Source organism: Thamnophis elegans, chromosome 9, assembly GCF_009769535.1.
Source record: "Thamnophis elegans isolate rThaEle1 chromosome 9, rThaEle1.pri, whole genome shotgun sequence".
Classification (NCBI taxonomy): domain Eukaryota; kingdom Metazoa; phylum Chordata; class Lepidosauria; order Squamata; family Colubridae; genus Thamnophis; species Thamnophis elegans.
In genome coordinates, this window is record NC_045549.1 from 10,104,012 (window position 1) to 10,119,229 (window position 15,218).

The 15,218-nt window shown below is 40.5% G+C and overlaps 1 protein-coding gene across 1 annotated transcript in view; it reads right to left on the reverse strand.

The window, feature by feature from the left end:
• The window catches only part of PRKG2 (protein kinase cGMP-dependent 2), a 104,260-nt gene that overhangs the window by 85,879 nt on the left and 3,163 nt on the right, over positions 1-15,218 (reverse strand). Inside the window, exon 2 of the mRNA XM_032224665.1 lies at positions 8,946-9,476. Coding sequence (XP_032080556.1) covers positions 8,946-9,463 — 518 coding nt within the window. The 5' untranslated portion in view covers positions 9,464-9,476. The remainder of the gene's footprint in view (positions 1-8,945; positions 9,477-15,218) is intronic.

Genomic DNA, 15,218 nt, shown 5'->3' on the forward strand with positions numbered 1-15,218 from the left:
AACACTGGAAGTTTCTAAGAGATTGGACAACATTTCTCTGAGATGTTATACGGTTTTCTGCCTAAGCAGGAGGTTGGACTAGAAGACCTCGAAGGTCCCTTCCAACTCTGTTATTCTATTCCATCCCATCCCATTCCCATTCAATTCTATTCTTTCCTATTCTATTCCTATTTCCATTCCTTTTCATTTCATACTATCCTATCCTATCCCTATTCTATTCCAACCCCTATTCTTTCCTATTCCTATTCCATTCCATTCTATTCCATTCCATTCTATTGAGGACTTATTGTTTGAATGATGTCAAGCCTATTTCAAAGCTTGGGATTCAACATTCATGTACTTCCTGCCTTAAAAGGGCAGGAGATCGTGTCACCAAAGTTCAGTCATCAGGGAAGGTTGGCATAGCTGCATAAAACAGGTCTGAATCTCAACATGTCATACGGACTGCTGGTTGCCCCAATCTGACTTAAAAGCCTAATAAAACGATTGCCAGTTCCAGTGTCAATTTCTGGCAGAGTATCATCTCTCAGAACTAAAACTTGCAGAAGCAGATTAAATATTTATTCAGTCCAGAAGTTTGTTCTCACAAGTCTAACACATCTATAATTTAAAAAGCAACAACAACATATGTCCGCCTGCCCTTTTGATGGGTGATCTCTTATTTCGTTGTGCAGGCTAGGGCTTCACTTAGAACCAGCTTTTGAGTTCAGTACAAGTAGTCCTCAGCATGCAACCACAATTGAGCTCAAAATTTATGTTGCTCACTGAGAAATTCGTTAAGTGAGTTTTGCTCCATTTTGCAACTTTTCTCGGCAGATTTGTTAAGTGAATCCCTGCAGTTCTCAAATTAGTAACATGGTTGGTTAAGTGAATCTGGTTTGCAACCGTCATAAATATGTGTCAGATTTCAGGCACCCAAATGTAAATCCAGTGACCATGGGGATGCTGCAATGGTCGTAAGTGTGAAAAATGGTCGCGAGTCACTTTTTTTCAGTGCCATTGTAATTTTGAACGGTCACTAAATGAACTGTTGTAAATTGAGGACTATCTGTACAGAAGGTTTTCTGATGGGTAGCGTTATGTACTGAATGCATATAGTTGTGTTAACTGTGCTAAAGTGAAACTAACCTTTAGATGACCCCAACTGTTAACTGTGATAAAGTGAAACTAACCTTTAGATGACCCTAACTGTTAACTGGGCCAAAGTGAAACTAACCTTTAGATTACCCCAAATGTTAACTGTGATAAAGTGAAACTAACCTTTAGATGACCCCAACTGTTAACTGTGATAAAGTGAAACTAACCTTTAGATGACCCCAACTGTTAACTGTGATAAAGTGAAACTAACCTTTAGATGACCCCAACTGTTAACTGTGCTAAAGTGAAACTAACCTTTAGATGACCCCAACTGTTAACTGTGCTAAAGTGAAACTAACTTTTAGATGACCCCATCTGTTAACTGTGCTAAAGTGAAACTAACCTTTAGATGACTCCAACTGTTAACTGTGCTAAAGTGAAACTAACTTTTAGATGACCCCAACTGTTAACTGTGCTAAAGTGAAACTAACTTTTAGATGACCCCATCTGTTAACTGTGCTAAAGTGAAACTAACCTTTAGATGACCCCAACTGTTAACTGTGATAAAGTGAAACTAACCTTTAGATGACCCCAACTGTTAACTGTGATAAAGTGAAACTAACCTTTAGATGACCCCAAGTGTTAACTGTGCTAAAGTGAAACTAACCTTTAGATTACCCCAAATGTTAACTGTGCTAAAGTGAAACTAACCTTTAGATGACCCCAACTGTTAACTGTGCTAAAGTGAAACTAACCTTTAGATGACCCCAACTGTTAACTGTGCTAAAGTGAAACTAACTTTTAGATGACCCCATCTGTTTTGGAGGGAAATGTAGAACATTTATATTTGGGCGGGCTTTTTCTAGTCCTATGATTGGTTAAGGCCCTGTGGGCCTAGAGTATAAATCACGGGCATTTGCCTGCAGTTCCTCAGTTTCATTTGTGAATCAATAAATGCTGTTGTAACTATGCTGGCCTGGTTCTTGCCTACTGAAGCCCACTACTCAATAGGTAACCTTCAAGGAGACGTCTAAAATGTAGCAGCCACATCTTGAAACCTTGAAAGAACAAAGCTTCTAGAATACAGGAATAAGAGCAAAGTGACTTACGACTGTTTTTCACACTTACGACCATTGTAGCATTCCCACGGTGATGAGGAATTTTGACATGGTCAAAATTCGGATGCTTGGCAACTGATTCATATTTATGACGGTTGCAGTGTCCTGTGGTCACGTGATCCCCTTTTGAAGCCTTCTGTTAAGCAAGTCAATGAGGAAGCCAGATTCACTTAAGGACCGTGTTACTAATTTAACAACTGCAGTGATTCACTTAACAAGTGAGACAAAGAAGGTAGCAAAATAGGGCAAAATTCACCTAACAAGTGTCTCACTTAGCAACAAAAAATTTTTTTGCTCAATTGTGGTCGTAAGTCAAGGACTACCTGTATTCACCTTAACTAAAATACAGCTTTCTTCCTGGCTTTTGACCTTGACTGGTTCAAATTTACTGAGTTAACCTCTAGAGCAGAGAGGGAATTTGAATCAGGCCCTCCCAACTCTTGGTCCAATCACTCCAACACGTGTTCCACATGATATTCTAAATCAATATTTCTCAACCTCAACATCTCAACGTTGTTACTAACTTAACAACTGCAGTGATTCACTTAACAACTGTGGCAAGAAAGGTCATAACATAGGGCGAAACTCACTTAACGACTGTCTCATTTAGCAACAGTAATTTTGGACTCAATTGTGATCATAATTCAAGGACTACCTGCAGTGTTTTTTCAACCTTGGTAACTTTAAGAGAAGGAGAGAGGGTAGGAAGGGGAAGAGAGAGGGTAAGAATAGGGGAGAGGTAAGGGAAGAAAGAAGGGGAAGGAGAGGAGGAAGGAAGGAAGTAGAGAAGGAAGGGAGAGAGAAAAGAAAAGAAAGAGAAAATAAGGTGGTGTCATAACAGGCGCTAGGGATGGTAAACAATCCAATCCAAACTGTACCCTATAATCTTTTAAATGGAATAACAATAGTATAAGATTGGCGAAGAAAAAGAATAACCGTGTGAATGTATACCTAGAATTGTATGTAAGAGAATAAATGATAGTAAGAATATGTAGCACATTGTAGGTGAACAATATTTGGTTATAAATAGCTAAGTATAAATAAATATAGAATTGTACATAAAAATGGATAAAGAATAAAGAGACCATGAATGTAAGATAGAAAAGTATAGAAAGGGAAAACACTAACTGCAAAGAAACCGATACGGAACTGCTGTATGATACATGATGGGACTTCTTGTTCCTATGTTGTCTTAAGTCATGTGTTTGTTTTGTTGATGTGTTTATGTGTTTAAAATAAAAAACTTATAAAATAAAAATTAAAGTGCATTTTTTTTAAACTCGAAGAATTCCCCAGCCAACATTGCTGGTAGGAGAATTCTGGGAGTTGAAGTCCACATATTTTTAAAGTTGCCAAGGCTGAACATGCTGTGCTAGAAGAACAGGAGATAGGATGAGAAGGAAGAGCAGAAAAGAATATCACCAACTGTGTGCTATGGTACACGACAGGGCAGCATCTTAATCAAGTTCTTGTCATTTTAATAATTGTACTTTTCCTCTAGCCTCTATTTAAATTTGTGCATCAATGAGAAATGCAGAGAACAAGAAGAGGAAAATGGCACTTTGTAGAAGCTGCCTAGCTTCGTTGTTGGAAATCAGTGTTTGTTTGTTTTTTTACTTGGGAATGGCATTGGTTGAACATCATTTCTAAGCCTGGGATAATATTTGGGGGTTTTTTTCCCCTTCTGCTCCATTGCAGGCATCAGCTACAAAAACAAGCCTAATGTGTCCATGCGCCACATTATCTTAAGTTGCAAAGACACAGACCGATTCCATTGGCCAAAAAAAAAAAAGAGAGAACAAAATCTTCACAGGGAGCAGAATGAAAGCGCAAAAAAAATGAGGCCCACATTTAGAATGACTCCCCTGGACCTTAAATAAAAAAAAACAGCCCACGGTTTCTTCATTTGAAGAGTCATTTATAAGGAGTGAGTTTTTACATTTTAAGAACTGGCAACAGCTTTTGTGCACCAGACTGAACAATTAGCTCTTCTCCCTGCTTTCTTCTTTTCATCCCAAATCTCTCTCCTCTTATGCAGATACAGAGGGAAGGTCCTTGGAGAACAAATACTTCCTTGCAGGCAAGGAATCTCTTTCACAGAATGTATGTATGTATGCATAGGGTAGGGTAGGGTAGGGTAGAATAGAATAGAATAGAATAGGACAATTAGCTCTTCTCCCTGCTTTCTTCTTTTCATCCCAAATCTCTCTCCTCTTATGCAGTTACAGAGGGAAGGTCCTTGGAGAACACATACTTCCTTGCAGGCAAGGAATCTCTTTCACAGAATGTATGTATGTATGCATAGGGTAGGGTAGGGTAGGGTAGGGTAGGGTAGGGTAGAGTAGGGTAGGGTAGGGTAGGTAGAGTAGGGTAAGGTAGAGTAGAGTAGAGTAGAGTAAAGTAGAATAGAATAGAATAGAATAGGACATTAGCTCTTCTCCCTGCTTTCTTCCTTTCATCCCAAATCTCTCTCCTCTTATGCAGATACAGAGGGAAGGTCCTCCGAGAACAAATACTTCCTTGCAGGCAAGGAATCTCTTTCACAGAATGTATGTATGTATGCATAGGGTAGGGTAGGGTAGGGTAGAATAGAATAGAATAGAATAGGACAATTAGCTCTTCTCCCTGCTTTCTTCTTTTCATCCCAAATCTCTCTCCTCTTATGCAGTTACAGAGGGAAGGTCCTTGGAGAACAAATACTTCCTTGCAGGCAAGGAATCTCTTTCACAGAATGTATGTATGTATGCATAGGGTAGGGTAGGGTAGGGTAGGGTAGGGTAGGGTAGAGTAGGGTAGGGTAGGGTAGGGTAGAGTAGGGTAAGGTAGAGTAGAGTAGAGTAGAGTAAAGTAGAATAGAATAGAATAGAATAGGACAATTAGCTCTTCTCCCTGCTTTCTTCCTTTCATCCCAAATCTCTCTCCTCTTATGCAGATACAGAGGGAAGGTCCTCCGAGAACAAATACTTCCTTGCAGGCAAGGAATCTCTTTCACAGAATGTATGTATGTATGCATAGGGTAGGGTAGGGTAGGGTAGGGTAGGGTAGAATAGAATAGAATAGAATAGAATAGAATAGAATAGGACAATTAGCTCTTCTCCCTGCTTTCTTCTTTTCATCCCAAATCTCTCTCCTCTTATGCAGTTACAGAGGGAAGGTCCTTGGAGAACAAATACTTCCTTGCAGGCAAGGAATCTCTTTCACAGAATGTATGTATGTATGCATAGGGTAGGGTAGGGTAGGGTAGGGTAGGGTAGGGTAGAGTAGGGTAGGGTAGGGTAGGGTAGGGTAGAGTAGGGTAGAGTAGGGTAGGGTAGGGTAGGTAGAGTAGGGTAAGGTAGAGTAGAGTAGAGTAGAGTAAAGTAGAATAGAATAGAATAGAATAGGACAATTAGCTCTTCTCCCTGCTTTCTTCCTTTCATCCCAAATCTCTCTCCTCTTATGCAGATACAGAGGGAAGGTCCTCCGAGAACAAATACTTCCTTGCAGGCAAGGAATCTCTTTCACAGAATGTATGTATGTATGCATAGGGTAGGGTAGGGTAGGGTAGGGTAGGGTAGAATAGAATAGAATAGAATAGAATAGGACAATTAGCTCTTCTCCCTGCTTTCTTCTTTTCATCCCAAATCTCTCTCCTCTTATGCAGTTACAGAGGGAAGGTCCTTGGAGAACAAATACTTCCTTGCAGGCAAGGAATCTCTTTCACAGAATGTATGTATGTATGCATAGGGTAGGGTAGGGTAGGGTAGGGTAGGGTAGAGTAGGGTAGGGTAGGGTAGGGTAGGGTAGAGTAGGGTAGAGTAGGGTAGGGTAGGGTAGGGTAGAGTAGGGTAAGGTAGAGTAGAGTAGAGTAGAGTAAAGTAGAATAGAATAGAATAGAATAGGACAATTAGCTCTTCTCCCTGCTTTCTTCCTTTCATCCCAAATCTCTCTCCTCTTATGCAGATACAGAGGGAAGGTCCTCCGAGAACAAATACTTCCTTGCAGGCAAGGAATCTCTTTCACAGAATGTATGTATGTATGCATAGGGTAGGGTAGGGTAGGGTAGGGTAGGGTAGAATAGAATAGAATAGAATAGAATAGGACAATTAGCTCTTCTCCCTGCTTTCTTCTTTTCATCCCAAATCTCTCTCCTCTTATGCAATTACAGAGGGAAGGTCCTCCGAGAACAAATACTTCCTTGCAGGCAAGGAATCTCTTTCACAGAATGTATGTATGTATGCATAGGGTAGGGTAGGGTAGAGTAGGGTAGGGTAGGGTAGAATAGAATAGAATAGAATAGGAATGGATGGATGGAATAGAAAATAGAATAGAAAATAGAATAGACTAGACTAGAATACAATAGAATAGAATAGAAAATAGAATGGAATGGAGTAGAACAGAACCGAATTCTTTATTGGCCAAGTGTGATTGGACACACAAAGAATTTATCTTTGGTGCATATGCTCTCAGTGCACATAAAGGGTAGGGGGGAGAAGAAAAAAAGAGTGAAGAAAAATAAATTCATCAAGAATCATAAGATACAACACTCATTGATAGTCATGGGTTACTAATAAGCAATCAAATCGTACTAGGAAACAACAGAACAATATAAATCATAAAAAAAATACAAGCCAAGTATGATTGGACACATAAGGAATTGGTTTCCGGTGCGTAAGCTCTCATATGTACATAAGTATTTCATTCATTCATTAAATAAATAAACCGCTCAGAAGTTTAGGGAGTTTGGCGTCCACAAAATTGGATGGATGGATGGATGGATGGATGGATGGATGGATGGATGGAAGGAAGGAAGGAAGGAAGGAAGGAAGGAAGGAAGGAAGGAAGGAAGGATGGATGGATGGAAGGATGGATGGATGGATGGGTGGGTGGATGGAAGGATGGAAGGATGGATGGATGGATGGATGGATGGAAGGATGGATGGAGGGAAGGAAGGAAGGAAGGATGGAGGGAAGGATGGATGGATGGATGGATGGATGGATGGATGGATGGAAGGATGGATGGAGGGAAGAATAGATGGATGGAGAGATGGAGGGAGGGAGGGAGATATGGATGGATGGATGGATGGATGGTTGGATGGATGGACACACTATGCCATGGCACCAATGTGGAAAGAATTTTAGAACCAGTAAAACAGAATATTTGTACATCGGGGTTGAAACAAGGGGTGCTTGGTGCTCTCTGAGGTTGTCTGTTTTGTGGCAGATCTTTCATTACCCAAACTAGGTAACCCCATCAGTGCATTGGGTAATGAAATGTCTGCAAGAAAACAACCAAACTCAGAGGGCAACAAGGACTCCTTTTACAACGCTAAATATGCAACCTACGATTCAACGGTGGGCCCAGGACTTAAATTATATCCATCATATAGAAACTACTTGAGAAATTAAAAAAAAAAAACCACCATTCCATCTAATACTACAAGACAAAGCTGATATCCTATACTGGGGGTTTTCAACCCAACATGTGTTAAGAAGCCTTTGTTCCTAATCCTTAGCCCTAATGGACCGACAGAATCCCCCAAACACACAGCATCATGACTTGTGACATGCAAACTACCGTATTTTTTGGAGACGCACCTTTTCCCATGAAAAAAGAGGGTAAAATCTGGGTGCATCTTATACAACGAATACAGCATTTTTGGCCTCCCGAACCCCACCCCTTCACAAAATGGACATGCATATGCTTTGGGAGGCTTGTAGAGTGCTCCTGGGGGCTGGGGGGAGGCAAAAACGAGTGAAAAACAGGTCGTTTTTTGCCTGTTTTGCCCTCCCAGCCCCCAGGAGCACTCTATAAGCCTCCCAAAGCATACGCATGCCCTTTTGGGGGGGCAAAAAACTGACTCGTTTTTCACAAAAACTGAGCATTTTTTTTTGCTTGTTTTTGCTCCCCCAGCCGCAAGGAGGACTTTGCAGGCCTCTCAAATTCTCTATGTGCCCCATTTTTCACAAAAATTAGGCATGCATAGAGTTTGGGAGGCCTGCAATGTGCAAACCTTTTTTTTTTTAATTTACCTCTTCAAAATCTTGGTGCAATAGGACAAGCTGAATATATTAATAGATAGTAGAAATACACCGAAGGGAGGAGTAGAGGGATAGAAGAAAGAGGGGTAGAGAGGGTGGGAGAGAGGACTGGAGGGAGGGTGAGAAGGAAGGGAGGGAGTGTACCGGGAGAGGGGAGGGGTAGAAGGGGAGGGGAAGTAGGGTAGAGGGGAATGATGGCGGGAAGATGGAAAGTTGGAGGGGGGCGAAAGAAAGGGTGTATGGAGGGTCGAAGAGGTACATTGGGTCTCTATTTTTGGGGGTTTTGTTGACAAGAGGAATGGCTGTGTTTATTGTTTAATGTTATATGGCCCCGGTTGTGCACAGTATATATGTGACTGTACGAAAATGAAAATGGAAAATAAAAACACATTTACATTCAAAATCTTGGTGCATCTTATACTCTAGTCCGAAAAATACGGTAGCTTTCCATGTCCATTGCACTACATTTCTGTATCACATACACACATGCATTCCTGCCCAGATGGATCCTAAGATGCCCTCCTAGGACCAGAGTGGAAAAGCCGGCCTCGAAAGGCAGCCGAAAGATAAACCGAAACGAAAGAAAAAAGACTGCAACTGATTTTTCATATTATGACAGCAGCTGGCTAGAATCAGCCTGAGTAATCATTCTGGTCAATGCACAACATGATGTGCTAAGCACACGCCGATTCCCCCATCCTATGTAAGTCTGAATGGGAAGCATGCTCACCTGGAGGCCTTTCGGACACGGGCTTTTTCGAAAGAAAAGCGAGGTTGCTCCGTTAGGTCGTATGTCCGGGTAGTTGGCTCTGCTGACACCCCTTCTTTTGCGCCTCTTCTCCTGTTGCTCCCTGCCGCCTGGCTGGCCCTGGGTGTCTCTGTGAGGCTGGGGAAAAGGAAAGGATTCGTCCCTTGAGTGACCACGACATCTTGTAGCTTGTTCAGTTGGACGCATTTACACTTCAGCTCTTCGGTGAGGTCTCCGATGGTCTTGGTTTGCTTGGCCAGCTGATCCTGAAGCTCCAAGATGTGGTAGCTCCTCTCGTGCAACTCTTCCTCCTGCCTCTTCAGCTCTTTCTCCAGCTCCCAGATCTTGTTTCTCAGAAGATCTGCTGCTCCGGTGATGGTGCTGATGCTCAACCCCTGGTCCTTCAGGACCTTGCCGCAACTGGAACAACCAAAAGGACAGCTTCCGACATGGCTGACCGACCGCCGCAGGTACCTGGGTTTCACCGAACCATTTCCCATTGGGGCTGGTGACCTAGGCAAAGGAGAGAGAGAGCAAACCTTGGGACAATGTTCTCCAGGAGGATGTCAAGGGAACAATCAGAGCCCAGACTGGACAGGCATTGATCCGGGATGGTATACAGTCTCCTGCCTTGGGCAGAGGGTTGGACCAAATGACCTTGAAGGTCCCTGTGATTCTGTGAAAGGATTTTGCTTATCTGTCTGTCTGTCTGTCTGTCTGTCTGTCTGTCTGTCATCTATCTATCTATCTATCTATCTATCTATCTATCTATCTATCTATCTATCTATCTATCTATTCTCTCTCTCTCTCTCTCTCATCTATCTTTTGTCTCTATTCTCTCTATCTATCATCTATCTATCATCTATCTATTCTCTCTCTCAACTATCTTTTGTATCTATCTATCATCTATCTATCATCTATCTATCTATTCTCTCTCTCATCTATCTTTTGTACCTACCTATCTATCTTTTCTCTCTCTATCATCTATCTTTTGTCTCTATCTATTCTCTCTCTAATCTATATTTTGTCACTATCTATTCTCTCTATCTATCATCTACCTATCATCTATCTATCATCTATCTATTCTCTCTCTCTCATCTATCTTTTGTCTCTATCTATTCTCTCTCTATCATCTATATTTTGTCACTATCTATTCTCTCTATCTATCTATCATATATCTATCATCTATCTATCATATATCTATTCTCTCTCTCTCATCTATCTTTTGTCTTTATCTATTGCCTCTATCTATCATGTATCTATAGATACATGATAGATACAGATCTTTTGTATCTATCTATCTATCTTTCTATTCTCTATCTCTCATCTATCTTTTGTCTCTATTTATTGCCTGTATGTATGTATGTATGTATGTATGTATGTATGTATGTATGTATGTATGTGTCTGTCTGTCTGTCTATCTATCTATCTATCTATCTATCTATCTATCTATCTATCTATCTATCTATCATCTATCTATCTATCATCAGGTGGGTGAAATGAGGACCCAGACTGTGGGGGCAATTTGCTGACTCAATTTGCTAAAAATCTGTAAACCACTTAGAGTGGGCTGAAAGCCCTATGAAGTGGTATATAAGTCTAATAAATAAATAAATAAATAAATAAATAAATAAATAAATAAATAAATAAATAAATATCATCCATATATTCTCTATCATCCATCTTTTGTCTCTATCTATTGTCTTTATCTATCATCTCTCTATTATCTCTCTATCATCTATCTATCTATCAATCATCTATCTATTCTCTCTCTCATCTATCTTTTGTATCTATCTATTCTATCCATCTATCCATCTATCCATCTATCCATCTAATCTATCTATCTATCTATCTATCTATCTATCTATCTATCTATCTATCTATCTATCTATCTATCTATCTATCTATCGTCTTTCTCTCACTTACCTACCTACCTATTTATCATCTATCTACATTTCCTTTTAAGAATTCAGTATTATAGAAGGTAGTAATTATAAGTAACTTAGCCCATGATTGTTAGTAAAATAAATAGCTTGTTTGGCAGAGGAAAAAAAAATCCAATAAATATTATCAAGTTAATAGCAACAAAATAAAAGATTTCCCTACAAGGAGAAAAGTTCCTGTTCCAATGAATCAGTCAATATATACCATGTCTATATGTATGTTTTTCTATTTTATTTGTATCTCGCATTCATTATTTTTACAATTAACTCAAGGTGGCAAATATATCCAACACACCTTCCCCCTCTTCTTTTCCCCACAACAACCCTGTGTGGTTGGTTGGGCTGAAAGAGAGGGACTGGCCCAAAGTTATCCAGTTGGCTTTCATGGCTAAGGCAGGTCTTGAACTCATGGCTTCTTGTTTTCTAGCCTGTTTGCCAACCACTTCAAACCAAATGCCTTTGTTTTTGCTGCAAATTTTAATTACAGTTTTCTCATAAAGGTAATGGTTCCCCCTGTGGTTCCACCCTGTGGTTGTAAGCCGCCCTGAGTCCCCTCAGGGAAAAGGGCGGCATATAAATCCCAATAAAACCTAAACCTAAACCTAAACCCTCACACTTATCTGCTAGTCGTTCCTGACTCTAGAGGGCAGTGCTCATCTCCGTTTCAAAGCCAAAGAACCAGTGCTGTCCGAAGACGTCTCCGTGGTCATGTGGCCGGCATGACTAAATGCCAAAGGTGTCCAGAAAGCTGTTACCTTCCCACCAAAGGTGGTTCCTATTTTTCTATTTGCATTTTTTACGTGCTTTCGAATTGCTAGGTTGGCCGAAGCTGGGACAAGTCACGGGAGCTCGCTCCGTTATGCGGCGCTAGGGAATCGAACCGCAGAACTGCCGACCTTTCTGATTGACAAGCTCAGCGTCTTAGCCACGGAGGCACTGCACCCCTAGTTTTCTCATCCTCAAACTTAAATTCTGAACTCAGATAATTGGCAGAAAAACAACCCAAAATTTAGAAATCTAGAGCTGGAGAGGTGAGCTGAGGAAAGAAACTATTTCCTTAATCCTTGTAAAAGAGCTGATTTTTTTTTTTAAAGGGAAAATGAAGAGGAAATTTGCACATCACACAGGTTTGTTTGTTTTTTAAAGGACAAAAAAGGGGGGGGAATCTCAACAGAGCACTTTGCAAACCAAGAGAGACACAGACTGTCACATTTGAAAAGGCCAAAAGTAATCAAACAGCCAGGTGCGTGTTCCCACCTACCAACCCACCCCCAGTAATTCCTACTGATTTTGCCGCCAAAGGATTTTCTTCATGCTGCTTCCATCTCATTTATTGTTTCACAGCTTTCACAGGCTAAACACATCTTGGCATCATGCAAGTTTAAAAGACTTTTTTGACAGGGTATTTTTTTTAGTGAGCACAGCAACCTGATCAAAAAAAAAAAAAAGGAACAATTCATAGATTATGTCCGCAGCATGGAGAAATCCTTAGATGTCGCGTGAATGGTGTTCCCCCCCCCCCCCAAGGCCAACATTTACTACCACCCTGCCTTCCATCGAGAACCTGTACACTGCATGAGTCAAAAAGAGGGCTGTGGAAATATCTACAGACCCCTCACATCCTGGACATAAATTGTTTCAACTTCTGACACTATAGGGCACTGCACACCAGAACAACTAGACACAAGGACAGGTTTTTCCCGAATGTCATCACTCTGCTAAACAATTAATCCGCACAACACTGTCAAACTATTTACTAAGGCTGCAGAACTATTCTCCTTCTCATCCTTCCTATTACCTAGCTCATTTTCTCTTTATGACTATAATTTTGTTGCTTGTATCTTTACAGTTTATGTTGCTTTGTTTAGTTTTCTAGTATGATTTATGTTGATGGCTTATTTAGTATCGTATGACTATTACTAAGTGCTGTATCTTATGATTCTTGATGAATGTATTTTTTATGTACACTGAGAACTTATGCACCGAAGACAAATTCTTTGTGTGTCCAATCACACTTGGCCAATAAAGAATTCTTATTCTATTCTATTCTATTCTACCTATTCCTATTCCATTCCATTCCAACCCTAACCCTAACCTAACCGTAACTCTGTCCTGTCCTGTCCTATCCTATCCTATCCTATCCTATCCTATCCTATCCTATCCTACCCTACACTACACTACACACTATATACTACACACTATATATTATATACTATATACTATATACTATATACTATATACTATATACTATATACTATATACTATATACTATATACTATATACTATATACTATATACTATATACTATATACTATATACTATATACTATATACTATACTATTCTTTCCTATTCCTATTCCTATTCCATTCCTACTTCTATCCTATCCTATTCTTTCCTACTCCTGTTCTATTCTATCCTATTCCTATTCCTATTCCTATTCTAGTCCTATTCTGTTCCTACTCCTATTCTATTCTATTCCTATTCTATCCCTATCCCTATTCTATTCCTACTGCTACTGCTACTCTATTCTATTCTATTTTATTCCTACCCCTACCCCTACCCCTACCCCTATCCTATTCCTATTCCTACTCTATTCCTATCCCTATCCCTATCCCTATTCATGTTCTATTCCTATTCCTACTGCTATTCTATTCTATTCTATCCTATCCTATCCCTATCCCTATCCTTATCCCTATTCTATTCCTATTCCATTCCTACTTCTATCCTATTCCTATTCCTATTATTCTATTCCATTCCATTCCATTCTATTCTATTCTCTTGGACAAAATGCCACAATTCTAAATGCATATAACCAAATAAAAGAATTATTTTATTCTCTGTGGCCTCTATTTCTCCAAGTCAAAAGATCTCCCAACTGAATACAGGTAAATGATCATTTCCTGCCAGAAGGAAGCACAAATCTAAGAACAAATTGAAGTTTGAAAATTACATCTGGCTGAGTTAATTGGCATCTTTCATGATGGGCTTAGAGCTCTGATGACTATTTTTATATCTTTCCATTATAACATCGGGCAAGTAAAAAATCTCCCTTTTAACTCAAACTGAATGGAATTCTCTTGTTTATAAGGTAGTCCTTGACTTACAACAGTTCATTTAGTGACCTGTTCTGACCCCCTCCTCCGTCCAGTAACAAATGCCGAGACAAGCTTAACTGGAATGTCCTTTAATAGCAAGACATCAAAACCTCAGTGGCTGAAACCAAGCAAAACAAACAGATAAGGACCTTGGCAGTAACTCAGACAAACTCAGGCAGCAATAAACACAGATAAGGCTTGGCAGCAATCCAGCCTGCCAAGCTCCCAGTACTGTCCTCCGACATTCAATCCTGTGTTGACTTCTGCAAAGAGGGCTGTGTGCACAAGTAGCTTTTATAGTCTGGAGAGGAGCCTAATGACCACCAGCTGAGTACAATCACCTGTAATTGCGTAATTGTTCCTGACACCTAGTAGCTCTTCGATGGCATGCATCCAGGGACAACTCACTACTGGCCTCTGGCTCACTCGCCCTTGTCTCCTCCCCACTGGTCCAAGGCTCAGGTGCCTCCTGGTGGCCAACCAGCCTCTCTGCACCCTGCTCGGAGTCGGAACCCTGTCCAGGGTCCTCCACATCCTCCAGAGCCGACTCATAGGGCCCCTCGCTGTCGGAGTTTGGTGGCAACTCCAACGGCACCTGCTGGGCCACAACAGTGACCACTCACAGTTACAAAGGCACTGAAAAGAGTGACTTATGACCATTTTTCACACTTTATGACTGTTGCAGCATCCCCATGGTCAGGTAATCAAAATTCAGATGCTTGGCAACTGACTCATATTTATGACGGCTGCAGTGTCCCAAAGTCACAAGATTAACTTTTGCAACCTTCTGACAAGCAAAATCCATGGAGAAGACAGATTCATTTAACAACCATATTGCTAATTTAACAACTGCGGTGATTCATTTAACAAACGTGACAAAGAAGATCGTTAAATAGGGCAAAAAATCACTTGGCAACACTTGGCAACAGAATTTTTGGCTCAATTGTGGTCTTAAGTCGAGGAGTATCTGTATTCACTTTAACTAAAATGCAGTTTTCTTCCTGGCTTTGGACCTTGAGTGGTTCAAATTTGCTGAGTGAACCTCTAGAGCAGAGAAGAAGTTTGAATCAGAACCTCGCAACTCTTAGTCCAGTCACTCCAACACGTGTTCCACGTGAAATTCTAAAAATCAATGTTTCTCAATCTCAACACCTTCAAGATGTGTGGACTTCAACTCCCATAATTCCCCAGTCAGTCTGAGAGTTGGAAGTCTACAC